A 14,033-nucleotide genomic window follows, 5' to 3' on the forward strand; every position below is an offset into this window, starting at 1 on the left:
TTGGACCACTTCACGGGCTGCCACCTTTTGCATCGCCTTGGGCACACCTCCCGTCGGTGCATCAGGAGCAGGAGCGATGACGTAGGTGCCTTGACATTCCCGCTACCGGAGGCAGCCATGGCAACGACCGCGAGCTAGGTGCAGGGTCGATTGGACCTGGCCAGCAACCACCAACGGGTTTGGAGTCGCCGCCATCAAGGAAGGCCGGGGCGACGAGATATGCGGCGGCAGGAAAGAAGGAACCAACGGAGTTGAATGTCTCTCCCCGCCAACCCCTCGGACAGGATGGGGGTCGTGTTAGGTTTGACCTAAGAATCTGCATATCTCCGGGTTGCGAGACCGAGTATGCCGACGCCTGCAAAAATATCTTTCAGTTCACAAGGATTTGCAGGCTCTTTTTTCGGCCAAAACCGCGAATGAGCGGTTACTACGCGGATTTGGCAGATACACAAAGTTTACACTCAATCCAAGTGGGCCTTAAAGATAAATCAAGAATTCCTCTTACAGAGAGGCAGCTTGAACTATGAAACAAAAACCATATGGAGATAGTTGCTTCACTTTTACTCCCTCCAATATCACATTTCTGGACATTGCAGTCTTCAAGATTTACCTTTGACCACTAATGTTTAATCTAGTTATATAACACAAAAAATACTAAACATATAATTTTACAAGTTTCTCAATCTAAACACATCATCTTTCTTTTCCTCGAACATCGAAAATTAAATTCCTCAAAACCAATTGCATCACTAATTCAACCTTGGAAGCACAGCATCACCTCACGGAGCAGAGGCCACCAAGCAGCATATGCATATGAGCTAAATGATTGCTTTTCAACTTGGGAATACCATTTCTTCCTTCCATGAGTGACCAAGATAAGCATGCGACGTAATTCAAACACCCCAAATAGGATGTCAAAAGGGCTCTTCTCTTCATTGCTCTATTAGTACAGGAAAATTCATTGATTTATTTTGTATGGATGGTCCATTTTTTTATGCATAGTCCATTAGTTTATTAGTTACATTGTAACAATACAATTCTGTGGAATACAATGTACATATTTGACATACCCTATGATTTCTTTCCATGGTAGTATGATACATATCACATATACACACATGTTGGTAGGTGAAGGTTGTCAGTGCATACACTAGAGAGATGGCATCTCCTATGGGCTATGGTTATACCGAGCTTCCAATGAAATATTTCCTGAAAGCTTCCTCATCCTTGCAATGCACATACATAACCTTGTACACTTCAATCAGCAGCTTTGGAAATCGGCTGGAGAAGTAGCGATCAAATCCCTCGGGCAGTGACCCAAGTAATTCCTGAAATTTGATGAAAAGTTAGCTTCTGGTGGGGATCTGTGCAGGCAACACAAAGCTGAGCCCACCCAGGAACAGAAATCGTAATCAAGCATTATTTATGTGAAGACTGCTATAGAACATTGACAATTCTATATTCTGAAGAAATGGAAGACCAGTGTAAACAAACAAAAAAAAGTAGAGGTTAAGTGATGGGAGTCAAATCATCTCAATAGACAACAATTTTGGTAGATGTGGACACAGTTTCCTCTATTATATCTATAATAATGGAAAAAGTCAACGAAGAACAAATATGCTTCTATTTTTCCTACACTCATCAGTAATGGAAGCCATGCAGAAGAAACTGCAAGTGAATATGCAACATATCATATCGGTGGCCCGAAATCCGAACTCACTGTTACCCTGGTGCTATATATACTGCTTCCATGAAATTAAGCCCTAAATTGTTCTCAGTACTAAAGCATAAATCTGCAGAGGTAAGGTGGTCATGGAAAATCTGGCTGTAGAGTTCGCGTAGTTGCACTGTTCTAGTCTATACTTCCACCGTCAAATGGGCAAAACTGAACCAATGCAAGGTATCTGTTCAGTTCCAGGAATCTTTTGCTTGTGTTTGACCATTCAAGTGTTTTGAACCGACCTCGCCTTCACTGAATCGCCATTCATCTTGCCTCGTGCTGCCATTCCGACAACGTGAAGCCTTACCATTGCTATTACCATGCTGCTTCTGCTTCACAACTAATTCTGGATTGTAGTAACCGAGAAACCACCGCACAAACTTCTAGAGCCCTGTTTGTAGATCAGTGGATGGACGGCCACGGACCGACGCAGCCGGCGACGAGCGGAGGAGCTGTCGGGCGGCACCAACAGCGGAGGGCAGGAGCGAAAGAGCGGCGGCGCCACCACAAACGGAGGAGCGGCGGCGGAGTGAAGGAGGGAGGCGAGCCGGCTGCCTTAATCGAGGGCCGAGGGCCGGGACAGAGGCGGGGCGCAGCCGGCGCCGCAGGCGGTGGCCACGAGCGGCGTGACGTGCTCCGGTGTGTGGCGAGCACGAGTGGGGTGAGTGAAGGTGGCAATAAAGCTGCGGGTTTTTTCACAGAGTTTCTTGGTCTTTGGAGTTTGATGGAAGAACAGTTTGTTAACTTTGTTATTAGCAGTGGCTGAGCCAGCCTGTTGGTAGAGCCTGGGAAGCTGTAACAGCGACCACGTCAACAAACATATCCCGGATATACCCATGAAAACTACCAACTGAATTTTCACACGCTTAAAATTTCAATGGAGCATCGCCGGCATAGCCCAGGCTGCGACCCGGAGTCACAAGGAGGTGGCTGCGCCACAGGTAATAACACCATCATGTAGCAACCAAAGATTTATCTCTCTACCTGATCCCATCGTGGTCTGACCACCAACCATATTTACAACGCACTCTTGAATGAAGGTTTTTCAGAGGAAGCCATTATCTGAGACTGTTTGGATCCCAAGGGTGTGAAAAGGGGTCCACGGTTTGGGAGGGCAACAATTGCCTGTTAAACTTATCCGGTATAAGCATGTTCTTCCTTGATTCTTTGTGATTCCTCTGAACAATGTAAACCACCACCCATATTGTGGTGGAGTGGGGAAGTGCTGCCGCTAGTGGAATCAGTGTGCCTGTTTGGAGCAGGCTCACTTACTGGCTTAACTAAGTGTGGAATAAATAGACAACCAGTATCAAGTTCATATTGGGAGTGTTCTTCTCTTGCTCTTGTGCTTTTCCTTTCTTACAGATATTATTGATTGGTTGATTTAGATTGCAACACTTACACTCGAATTTGGTTACCAGTGAACCTAGATAAACTCATGCCCTGTTTGGTTGCATAGAATTGAGCTTGGAATTAGAGAATCTAGAATTCGGGCCCTGATTCTACCGTTTGGATGTGCACAGAATTGAGTTCTGGAATTCGGGATCCAATTCCGAGCCGCCCCCCGCGAAGTACATTTTTCGTGTCTCCCGATTCAGAGCTCTGGAGCTCGGAAACGCGTGGAATTGCTCGCGTACCGCTTCATCACTCAACCCCCGAGTCCCGGCCCTCGTCTCTTCCACGCTGCCTCGTCTCCGCCGCCGCCTCGTCTCTTCCCCGCGACCGAGGGCAGCAAGCCTCGCCTCTCCCCGCCGCCTCGCCTCTTCCCCGCAGCCTCACCTCTCCCCGCCGCCTCATCTCTTCCCCGCGACAGGCCCGAGGGCGGCGCCTCTCCCCGTCGCCTCATCTCTTCCCCGCGACCGTCCCCAGGGCAGCGCCTCTCCCCGTCGCCTCCTCTTTCCCCGCGACCGTCCCCAAGGCGGCTTGAGGTCGCTGGGAGCCTCGGGGAAGACGACACCGTGAGGGGAGCTGAAGGCGCGGCTTCTCGGCGGCGGGGCGGTCTTGCGTGCTGTTCCGCACGGTGTACTCGTCGCCATCTGAGGCGCAGGTCGGCGACCCCGCAGCGGACGCGGTCAACGCCGTCTACGTCGGGATGGTGCTCGAGTTGGTGTGCTTCAACATGTGGACGGGCCGCAGCATCCTCTGGCGCGCATCCTCTGGCGTTGTAGATTCCGGCCGCCGCCCCGGCGGCACCGGCGGTCGCCATCCCCACTTTATCAAGGACAGGAATGTTTGATTTATTTTTACATTCAATTCCACATAATATGCATCCAAACATGATTTAGAATTCCATTCGCAGCGTTGATTCTACACATGAATACCGTGCACATCCAAACAACAATTATGGTATTCCATTGAAATCGTTGATTTGGTATTCCATCGCCAATTCAATTCGGAGGCAAATTCTGTGCAACCAAACAGGGCATCATAGATGTAATTGATTAGGGCAATGGATGCAAAATTTGATTTCCTCTGTACTAAAACTAGACAACTTGTGAAAGTACAGGGTATGTCAGACTTTGTCAAGCATATAAACAATCTTCAAGGATATCTCATGGTCAAAAGCGACAGACTGTAAATCTGTTGTCCACCAGTTTTCGGTATTCTAGAGCGTGTATAGTATACCACAACAGAAGGATTGTTGAAGCCCACCATGCCAGTTTGACCGGCCAACAATTTAGCCATATGCGTAACTTTAAAAAAAACAAATGCGACAAAAGGTGCAGAATAACTAACCTTTAAATCAGCTGAAAGCTCTCTGTAATGTCCTGACTTGTTTCTAATCAACCTGAGAAGGTCACGAGTTGACTCAAAATTATATTTCCTATAACGACCCATGTCGGCAACCAGGCCATCATCCAACTTTTCTCGCCATTTTCCACCAAAAGCTTCATGCCCTATGCTTTCTAGAGCATTAAGGAGGTCAGTTTCAGTGGTTTTCTCAACTCTGTCACTGCTATCTCTTAGAAACAACAGCCTTAACTCAGGGCTCCAAAAGAGAGGATGATTTATCGCGTACACTGCTGTTGGTCTGTTGACATTTTGAAGTGAATTTCAGTAAAAAAAAATAGATACATATGTGTTTATTACAGCAAGAATGTACATGACCACAGTTCTTTACCTGTCTTCCGGTTTTGGTTGTAACAGCTGAGAAATAAGATGCACTGCTTCTGGTATGTGATCCACCACGAAGAGATCAAAGTTGCCCTTTATAATGTTCATGTCCCGTTCATAGTACTCACCAAACGGATGCTTGCCTTTAGTGATACAATAGAAAATAAGGCAGCCCAAACTAAATAAATCCATTGCACGAGTCTGACTTTCATGACGAAGCTGTTCCGGTGCTTGCCAACCAGAGCTTCCAAATCCTGCAATATATTGTGAAGTAATACCAGTTAAAAGGCGAGTGATACTATAGAAAAAAATGCATGTAAGGTGCTATGCCATTAACACCATAGAAATAGCATGCGTATGCCATCTAAGCAAGCAAGTTTGATCTTACTTACCAGTGCCATGATGGCTAAGTGAAGCCATATCCTCTTGCAAGCGCTTACTGATACCCATATCTGAAAGCTTCGCACTGAAAGGTCCTTCCTTACTTATTAAAACATTCTGAGGCTTCAAATCGCGATGTATGATTCCTAAACTATGCAAATGCACAAGACCAGCAACAACATCTCTGCATAAGAAAAAACATAAGATACGAGTGAGTCGACCAATACGGTAGAGGATGGACTGGCAGACAAAGCAGGAAGATTACGCAGGTACAAATTACAGGTAATATCAATGGAGGCATAGTGACAAGGTGGATGGCAGACAGTGGTGATATAGAAGGCATTATATGATGTATGTAAGTACCGCGTTAATCAATTAATAAATTTCAAAATAAACATCAAGTACTGAATGGTGTTGCGCCACGACAACAAATGTGCACAGTTGCTAGTGCAATGCCGTCTCCATACAGAACAGATGTAGCACGCTACATATTTAAGTACTCAAGCCCTGGACTGAAGATGAAGTTACTCGAGTCAAATCCAAGGCACCTATAAAAGCTAGTTATTACTGACTCTTAGCACAGTGTATTACGTATCTTAACCAATGTTTCTTTAACATCTCCATTCAGTTAACAGTTTACTTTATTGATGAACATTGTTGTAACTTTGTTGCTCAGGAAGAATGTATCCAGTGCACCCACTCGTGTGGTGCAACCGTGCACTGAATTGTCACAAAAAACGCATCCTAAAAGTGGTCGAAAAATCTGAACATAATGGAGCACACAGTTACAATATATATTTGTTGTTTACAAAATTTCAGCTTCAAATTCAATCCACAGCTCAGGAAATGAAAAGTAAAAAACATATTATTAATAGTAGTTATTTCAAATTGGTCCATGAAGTTGCTCCATTAACATAATCAATGTTGAATTTGTTATTTTTGTTTCTGAGGATGTGTTAAATTTGGAACTTGATTATTTTCAGGTTTTTTAAGAACTTATACGATGTATTTCAGACACTGGTGCATTACAACTGTGGGTGCACCGTATATGTTCTCTTGCTTGGGAATATTCTGAGCAAGCACGTTACCGGCAACCAGGTTGATTTTTAGAACTCGAAGGAGAAGGTGTTGAAATTCATCATACGATCAACATTTCTAGCAGAGAATATAATAGGACACGAGTTCAGTACCTCATTAGCTTTAGGAGTTGCACGGAAGGAAGTCCATCCTGCGTCCACAGTTCTACATCTATTCTCTCAACATCTGAAAGTGCTGGATCTGTATGCTGTTGGATTAAATCAGCCAAGCTGCAGCGGCACCTCTCAAGGGAGATATAAACAAAGTTGTCATCCTGATCACAGCCATACAGCCTGACAATATTAGGATCACGATCAGATGCAATAAGATTCTCAATCTCTTTTTGTGCTATATCTGTGTGTGATAGTAGCAGCCTTTTCACTGCAACTTCACGGCCATCATACGAACCCTCAAAGACCACTGTGCCATTGCTCCCTTTACCAATTTCTTTTTTGTGAACACGAAGTTTACCAATCTGACAACCATCAAGGCCATAAGGGAGTGCATTTGGCGTCTCATTTGACCCACCAGTTCCACTACTCTCTTTGTCAGATGCTGAACCGATCTCGGTGCTGTTGGACATTCCATCTTTCTTCCGTGTTTTTCTTCTCTTAGAAGCTCCCTCTGACTTGCCTCTAAGGTCGATCGATTTCTTTTCACGGACAAATGGCTTCATAAGTAGACTCATGAATTGCCTGCAAGACTTGCTTGAATAGGCCCACCTCACCAGCCAAGCGAGGAGCACCAATAAGGAAAGCACAGGGAATAAAAATCCATAAGCATTATAAGTGGACCTATTGGTTTGAGGATGTGCAGAAACAAGACGACCAAGAGCACCACCAACAGTTCGATTCTGAGTGCCTTCCAGGACTACACCAGACTTACTACCAGCTTGTCGTGAGTTCACCAAAGTACCAAGTAGTTTCAAAGCATCAGCATCATCCCTAGTGGTAACTTTGTTGACATCTAGCAAGACAAGTGCATTCGCTGTACTGGAATCAGGTAAAGTAAGTTTGAGCGGTACACCATTGGTCCTAATGCATGGAATATTTCCTCGCAGACAGGATGATTGTTCAAGCATATCTGAGTGGCTGTGTTTCACATAGTAGTTAGCAGAGAAAGAAGTTCTTGTCCAGTTAAATAAGTGTACACCAAGATCTGATGCACTTAGAGAATAATCAGTTCTCACAACCACAATGATATTAGGACTTCTACCAGCATCTAACTTGGATGGTGCTTCTTCAACCGGGGATTCTCCCGATTCATTCAAGGCAGGCGGCAGGCTATGCTTGTAAATGATCTCACCACTATCAGCATCAACAGCAAAAATAGTTGAAGTTTTTGATCCAATAGTAACCACAGAATCCCGTATGTATGGAGTCCTAGCAATGAACTCTTCCATTTCCCAGGGAAGTTTCTACAGGAATAAGCCACGATGAGAAACATTGATTTTTTGAGAACAATAATAATTGGAGAAGTAGCGTGCTTGTGCAAAGCATACCACGCCGGTGCCATTATGAACTTCCACAAGATCAGACTCATCCATAGGATATATGAGATAGCTCAAATCAGAGTTTGTTGTAGTAATGTGTTTAGAAATAGGCGGTCCAGTGGAGAAGTGCCACAGGGGAGCTTGTGATAGACGGTCCACAAGCTGAATTGTGCCATTGTCATAAAATTGTAGCTCGGATCTGTTGGCAAAAAAATAAAAGAACACCAGTCAATCACAGGACAGATCTGTAAGTTGCTATACAATTGAAACAATGGACAGAAATGTAAATTGCCATAAAATCGAATGTCAGCTCTTTTTTTGAGAGAGAGGGAGAATGCCAGCTATTTCACGGCCTAATTGATATATCAAACTACACATAGAGTAGCTAATCAGGCAAACAAAGTAACAAACCCAACAGCATACTAGTGCATAGACCTCCCACTTTGGAAACAGAAGAGCAAAAGCTGCTTCCCACACTCCAGAACACCCTAAAATCCAGTAAAGCACCATCCATGAACTAGTAGTATTACCAAGAGTTTGCCTAAACACAGGGTTGACACACCAAACCATCAATTGTACGTCGTAACCTAGGCAGAAGATGACAAGAAGAGCTGAAAAGATGCTCGACTGGGCTGCGGATTTGATTGACCCAGCGACGGGGCAGTGGGATGAAGAGCTGCTGAATGAGTGTCTTTGGCCGGCGGATGCTGTTCATGTGAGTAATATTCCCATTTGCATCTTGGAAGAGGATACTTGGGCTTGGAGAATGGAACCTAAGGGGACGTTCTCGGTCAAGTCCGCATACAAGCTGCACAAAGCGTTGGAAGAAAGGAATGGGAACGCCAGTGGTGTCAACTACTCTGATAACTTGGTGGGGTTTGCATGGAAAGAAATCTGGGCGTGCCCCTGCCCTCCGAATGTGCGGCAATTCCTCTGGAGGATTGCACATGATAGCCTGCCACACAGGGGTAACATCTCTAGGAAGGGGATCGATGCTGAACCCCTCTGTCAAGTGTGTCATAGACTCAACGAAGATGGTGCCCATTTATTCCTGCGATGCAAAGGAGTAAAACAGGCTTGGGAGGCGTGTGGGTTAGATGATGTGAGGATGGCCTTGTTGCAGTGCAATAGCCCAAAGGAGATGCTCCATTCGATCTTTCAGCTCGGAAAATCAAAAGCCATACACTGTGTGGCCTTTCTGTGGACTTGGTGGAAGCATAGGAACAAGATCAATGCCGGTGAGGGAAAACTAAATGTAGAAGAGGTGGCGATTATCTCCAGGAGATGCGCTGCTGACTATGAGCTATACTGTGTCACTCCGCCCACCCAGAAGATGGCGATCGCACAAAGCTGGAGACCACCAGAGGGCGATCATCTGAAAATTAACACTGATGGCAGCTTCCACCAGTCTTCCCTCTCGGGAGGGTGGGGTTTTGTGATGAGGAACGCTTTGGGACAGGTGGTGATGGCTGCTGCCGGTCACATTGATCATGCCAACAATGCGATGCAAACTGAAGCTACGGCCTGTCTTCGGGCTATCCAAACGGCCAAGGAGCTGGGTATCAATGAGGTGGAGCTGGAGTCGGATGCCCTCCTGCTGGTGCAAGCGCTAACCAGCTCGGAATTCGATCGAGCTGAGAATGGAGCCCTGTTCCGAGAAATTAGAAAGTTGCTGTCTTCTAGCTTTTCCTTTGTTTCTATTAGTTTCTGCCCAAGGGCATGTAACAAAGTGGCAAACGCTATTGCGAGGCATGGCGCGAAGCTGGTGCAGTCTCCCCAGATGTCCTGGTCTGGAGACGCCCCGAGTTTCGTTCGTTCTTTTGTAACCAGTGACCTTGCTGTGTTACCTGAGTAGTAATATATCCATGTTCCAGATCAAAAAAAAAAAAAAAAGCTTGTAACACCTAGCACGATCCATTTCTCCGTCCCTACGGCTTCAGAACCAGAGAACAGTTTCCCCCACGAAACAAAAACAAAAACAAAAACAAAAAATAAAAAACAGGGAGCAGGAGAGGGAACGCAATGCACGTTGCAATGAGTGTTGCGAGCTCACCTGACGGCTGGCTCCGTCTCCTCTGGCACCACGTTGGCCGGCACGGACTGGCGGCGCGGCGGCCTGACGAGGAGCTCCCTGGGCGGCAGTGGCGGCGGCACCGCGACGATCTCCGTGGAGTCGGACTCATCCTGTGGCCGTCCGCCAGCGGGGAGCGCGAGGGGCTGCTGCGGCGGCAGGGGGAACGGGAGGAGGAGGGGGGCCGGGGCGGCGGCCGCGTCGTCGAAGCGGACCCCGCGGAAAGCGAGGCCCGAGAGGAGGACGAGCGGGAGGAGCACCCGGCGGAGCGACCTCATCGGCGAGGGTGGCGGGAGGGCATGGAGCGAGGCTAGGGTTTCGCGGCGGAGGATTTTGGGCGGGGGTTTGGTTTGGATCTGGGCAGTTGGTTGGATTGCTTCGCGGGGAAGGAGGCTTCTGGAATCGTTCTTCCTGACCTGATTGATCGGGACGACGAAGGAGAGGGGAAGTGGCAGCTCGAGCTCGGAGATTTGACCGGCGCGCGATGGGGGATTGGCGAGAGTGCAGGGGCAGCGACAGCCTAGAGTCCAAACACGTTTCTTAAATAATTATATAAAAACAACTGTACATATATACACATATTTCAAATGCAGATTTGTTGAAGATTTTAAGTTTTCTACACTTTTTCAAATAAATGAATTAGGCACAGCAAATTAGCTCGTTACCACGGTAAATACGCTTTTATTTTCTAAATAAAATGTGTAGTCTAATCAGTTTTCACCCATGCAACTGTCCCATGCCGCCCCTTCCTATATGTATCTTCCGCCTCAACTTTATATTATTAATTTACGTTTTCATTTAATCCGCTTGATCGTGGATCACCCTATTTGGTCCCGTTCTCCCTATGGAGGGCGGGTGATGTGACTTGGATGATATGGCATGGATTTTATTTCAACCTATGTTTGCTTTTGCATAGACTTGTGTTTTACCATTCTCTCCTCCTAACACACCTACTCATCCTCCTAACACACCTACTCAAGAAGAAGACCGGTTGACACTATATCAAGACCGACAAGTCCTCCAAGCAGACCGATGACTCGAGGCCGAATAAAAGCGATACACGATAAGGTGGATTCTCTCCTCTCTACTATCGACTTTGACACCATGTTGAACAGAGTGCTACTTCACTTTGATAACTTCTATGTGCTTAGGTAAGTACCACAAGGAGATTATCCATTGGATCGAGGTGGTGAAGAAGACGAGGGAAGAGAGGAGGAGAAGTAGCTACCAACCATAGGGCCCGTACGTACTACTGGCCTCCCATGGCGGCAATACCGGCCACATTGAAAGGATCGTATGCCGCACCCAGAGGGGGTGATTAGGTGCTACCCAATTTTTAGTTCTTTTTTAATTTAGACTTGACACAAAGGTAAATTCTCTAGATATGCAACTATGTGAATTTACCTACATGACAAGTGTAAGGGTATTTTACCCTTAACCATTATTTTGGTTAACAATGACACCGTTGCTATTGTGTGGACTAATGTTATCTATGAGTATATACATAGGTTTTAGTCCACTTATGAGAATGCAAGGCGGTGACAAAGGTTTCACTTGGGATACAAGGATATGAGGTGATGAGAGACCCCCCAATTGTTGTTCTCAACTAGTGACGTTGTGTTGGCCACTTGTCTCTAAAGAGGAGTTCGCCAAAGTCACATGTACACATAATCTTCACACCAAAAATGTTGAGAGGAAGAAGTGCCGAGAAGAAGAAGATGTTCCGAAGCTCCAGGAAAAATCGGCACACAGCCCGGTAGACAGAGTGATGCTGCCGGGCAGCTCGGCAGCCAGCCCGGCCCACCGGCTGCTGCTGCCGGACTGCCAAAATCAGCAAAAGCTCGGAAGAACCCGACACATAGCCCGGCCCACCGGCTGCTGCTGCCGGACTGCCAAAATCAGCAAAAGCTCAGAAGAACCCGACACACAGCCCGGCCCACCGGGTGTTGCTGCCGGAAAGTTCGGCAGCCAACTCGGTATACCGGATGCTGCTACCGGACTGCGAAGAAGAACCGAAGCACAGGAGCTTCCGGCAGTCAGCCCGACCCACCGGGTGCTGTTGCCGGGCTGCCCAGTATGTGGCCCGGTACCACCGGGTCAGCTGCTGGGTGGCTCGACTCTGAAGTGAAAAACGGCTAGTTTTCTGGGACGACTATATAAGCCCCTTCTTCTTCTTGAAGGGGTAAGGAGACCAGTGCAAAAGCTCAAGACATTTCCCTCTCTCTCATACTCCATTGTTGAGCTCCAAATCCTTCGGATCTCCCTCCTCCTCCACCCAAACTCAAATCCCTCCGGGGAAAAGCTAGAGGAGGTCTTGATCTATAGTTCCACCAAGCAAAATCTTGTTCCCCCTTGTATTCATCAAGATACTTTCTCTCTAGGGTTCCTTGGAAACCCTAGGCGGGCAAGAGTGGTCCGGAAGCATCCGGGTTGTGGATTTGCTCCCGACAAGATTGTGAAGGTTTGGAGGCCGCCTCAAAGTCTACCACAAAATGAGTGAGCTATTCCTTCGTGGGATAGGCTCCGGATAATAGGGTAAGCCTTCGTGGCGTTGGGGAATCCTTCGTGGGACCTCCACCCCTCCAAACGTGATGTACCTTCTTGCAAAGGAAGGGAACACGGGAATAAACTCTTGTCTCCGCGTGCTAAAGGTTATCTCTAACCGAACTCCTTACTTGTGTTATATTTGCCTGTGAGAGCCTTCGTGCTTGAGTTACTTGTATCATCATATAGGGTGCCTCACCTAGTTTGCATTAGGCTCACCTTTATATTTCGCAAAGCCTAATATTGCAAAGAAAGAATTAAAAATTGTAGAAACCTATTCACCCCCCCTCTAAGTTTACCATCTCTGAACTTTCAACAAGGAATACAACTATGCAAGATATAGCTAAACAAGATATAATAGATCAATCAAGGATAGAGGTAACCGAGAGTGGAGCACGCGGAGACACAAAGATGATTCCCGTAGTTCCTTCCTTATGAGATGAAGTACGTCTACGTTTGGAGGAGTGTGGTCACTGTTGGAGATACGCCCAAGAGGCAATAATAGAGTGGTTATTATATATCTTTATGTTTATGATAAATGTTTACATACCATGCTATAATTGTATTAACCGAAACATTGATACAAGTGTGTTATGTGAACAACAAGGAGTCCCTAGTAAGCCTCTTGTATAACTAGCTTGTTGATTAATGGATGATCATCGTTTCATGATCATGAACATTGGATGTTATTAATAACAAGGTTATGTCATTGATGAATGATGTAATGGACACACCCAATTAAGTGTAGCATAAGATCACGTCATTAAGTTCATTTTCTATAAGCTTTCGATACATAGTTACCTAGTCCTTCGACCATGAGATCATGTAAATCACTTATGTCGGAAGGGTACTTTGATTACATCAAACGCCACTGCGTAAATGGGTGGTTATAAAGGTGGGATTAAGTATTCAGAAAGTATGAGTTGAGGCATATGGATCAAGAGTGGGATATTGTCCATCCCGATGACGGATAGATATACTCTGGGCCCTCTCGGTGGAATGTCGTCTAATTAGCTTGCAAGCATATGAATGGTTCATAAGAGACCACATACCACGGTACGAGTAAAGAGTACTTGTCAGGAGACGGGGTTGAACGAGGTATAGAGATACCGATGATCAAACCTCGGACAAGTAAAATATCGCGTGACAAAGGGAATCGGTATCGTATGTAAATGGTTCGATCGATCACTAAGTCATCGTTGAATATGTGGGAGCCATTATGGATCTCTAGATCCCGCTATTGGTTATTGGTCGGAGAGAAGTCTCAACCATGTCTGCATAGTTCGCGAACCGTAGGGTGACACACTTAAGGTTTGATGTCGTTTAAGTAGATATGGAATATGGAATGGAGTTCGAAATTTTGTTCGGAGTCTTGGATGGGATCCAGGACATCACGAGGAGTTCCGGAATGGTCCGGAGAATAAGATTCATGTATAGGAATTCATTTTCCAAGTTTGAAAATGATCCGGTGCATTTATGGAAGGTTCTAGAAGGTTCTAGAAAAGTTCGGAAGAAATCACCATGGAAGGTGGAGTCCCGATCCGGTGCATTTATGGAAGGTTCTAGAAGGTTCTAGAAAAGTTCGGAAGAAATCACCATGGAAGGTGGAGTCCCTTCGGGACTCCACCTAGCAT

At 46.1% G+C, this 14,033-nt stretch overlaps 1 protein-coding gene across 1 annotated transcript; it reads right to left on the reverse strand.

The window, feature by feature from the left end:
* Positions 1-907: 907 nt before the first annotated feature.
* On the reverse strand, positions 908-10,356 carry LOC127333634 (serine/threonine-protein kinase/endoribonuclease IRE1). Its single transcript, XM_051360027.2, has 7 exons — positions 9,838-10,356; positions 7,794-7,983; positions 6,406-7,709; positions 5,227-5,399; positions 4,842-5,088; positions 4,457-4,751; positions 908-1,328 (listed from the first exon to the last, which is right to left on the reverse strand). Exons 1-7 carry the CDS (start codon positions 10,131-10,133, stop codon positions 1,182-1,184), a joined length of 2,652 nt encoding a protein of 883 aa, XP_051215987.1. The 5' UTR covers positions 10,134-10,356; the 3' UTR covers positions 908-1,181.
* Between the last annotated feature and the right edge of the window lie 3,677 nt (positions 10,357-14,033).

Source organism: Lolium perenne, chromosome 2 (assembly GCF_019359855.2).
Source record: "Lolium perenne isolate Kyuss_39 chromosome 2, Kyuss_2.0, whole genome shotgun sequence".
Classification (NCBI taxonomy): Eukaryota; Viridiplantae; Streptophyta; class Magnoliopsida; order Poales; family Poaceae; genus Lolium; species Lolium perenne.

Coding starts and splice junctions, on each gene's coding strand:
- LOC127333634 (XM_051360027.2), bottom strand. CDS start 10,133: ATGAGGTCGCTCCGCCGGGTGCTCCTCCCGCTCGTCCTCCTCTCGGGC. Junction 7,984..9,837: donor GAGACGGAGCCAGCCGTCAG/GTGAGCTCGCAA, acceptor TTTTGCCAACAG/ATCCGAGCTACAATTTTATG. Junction 7,710..7,793: donor TTCATAATGGCACCGGCGTG/GTATGCTTTGCA, acceptor TTATTCCTGTAG/AAACTTCCCTGGGAAATGGA.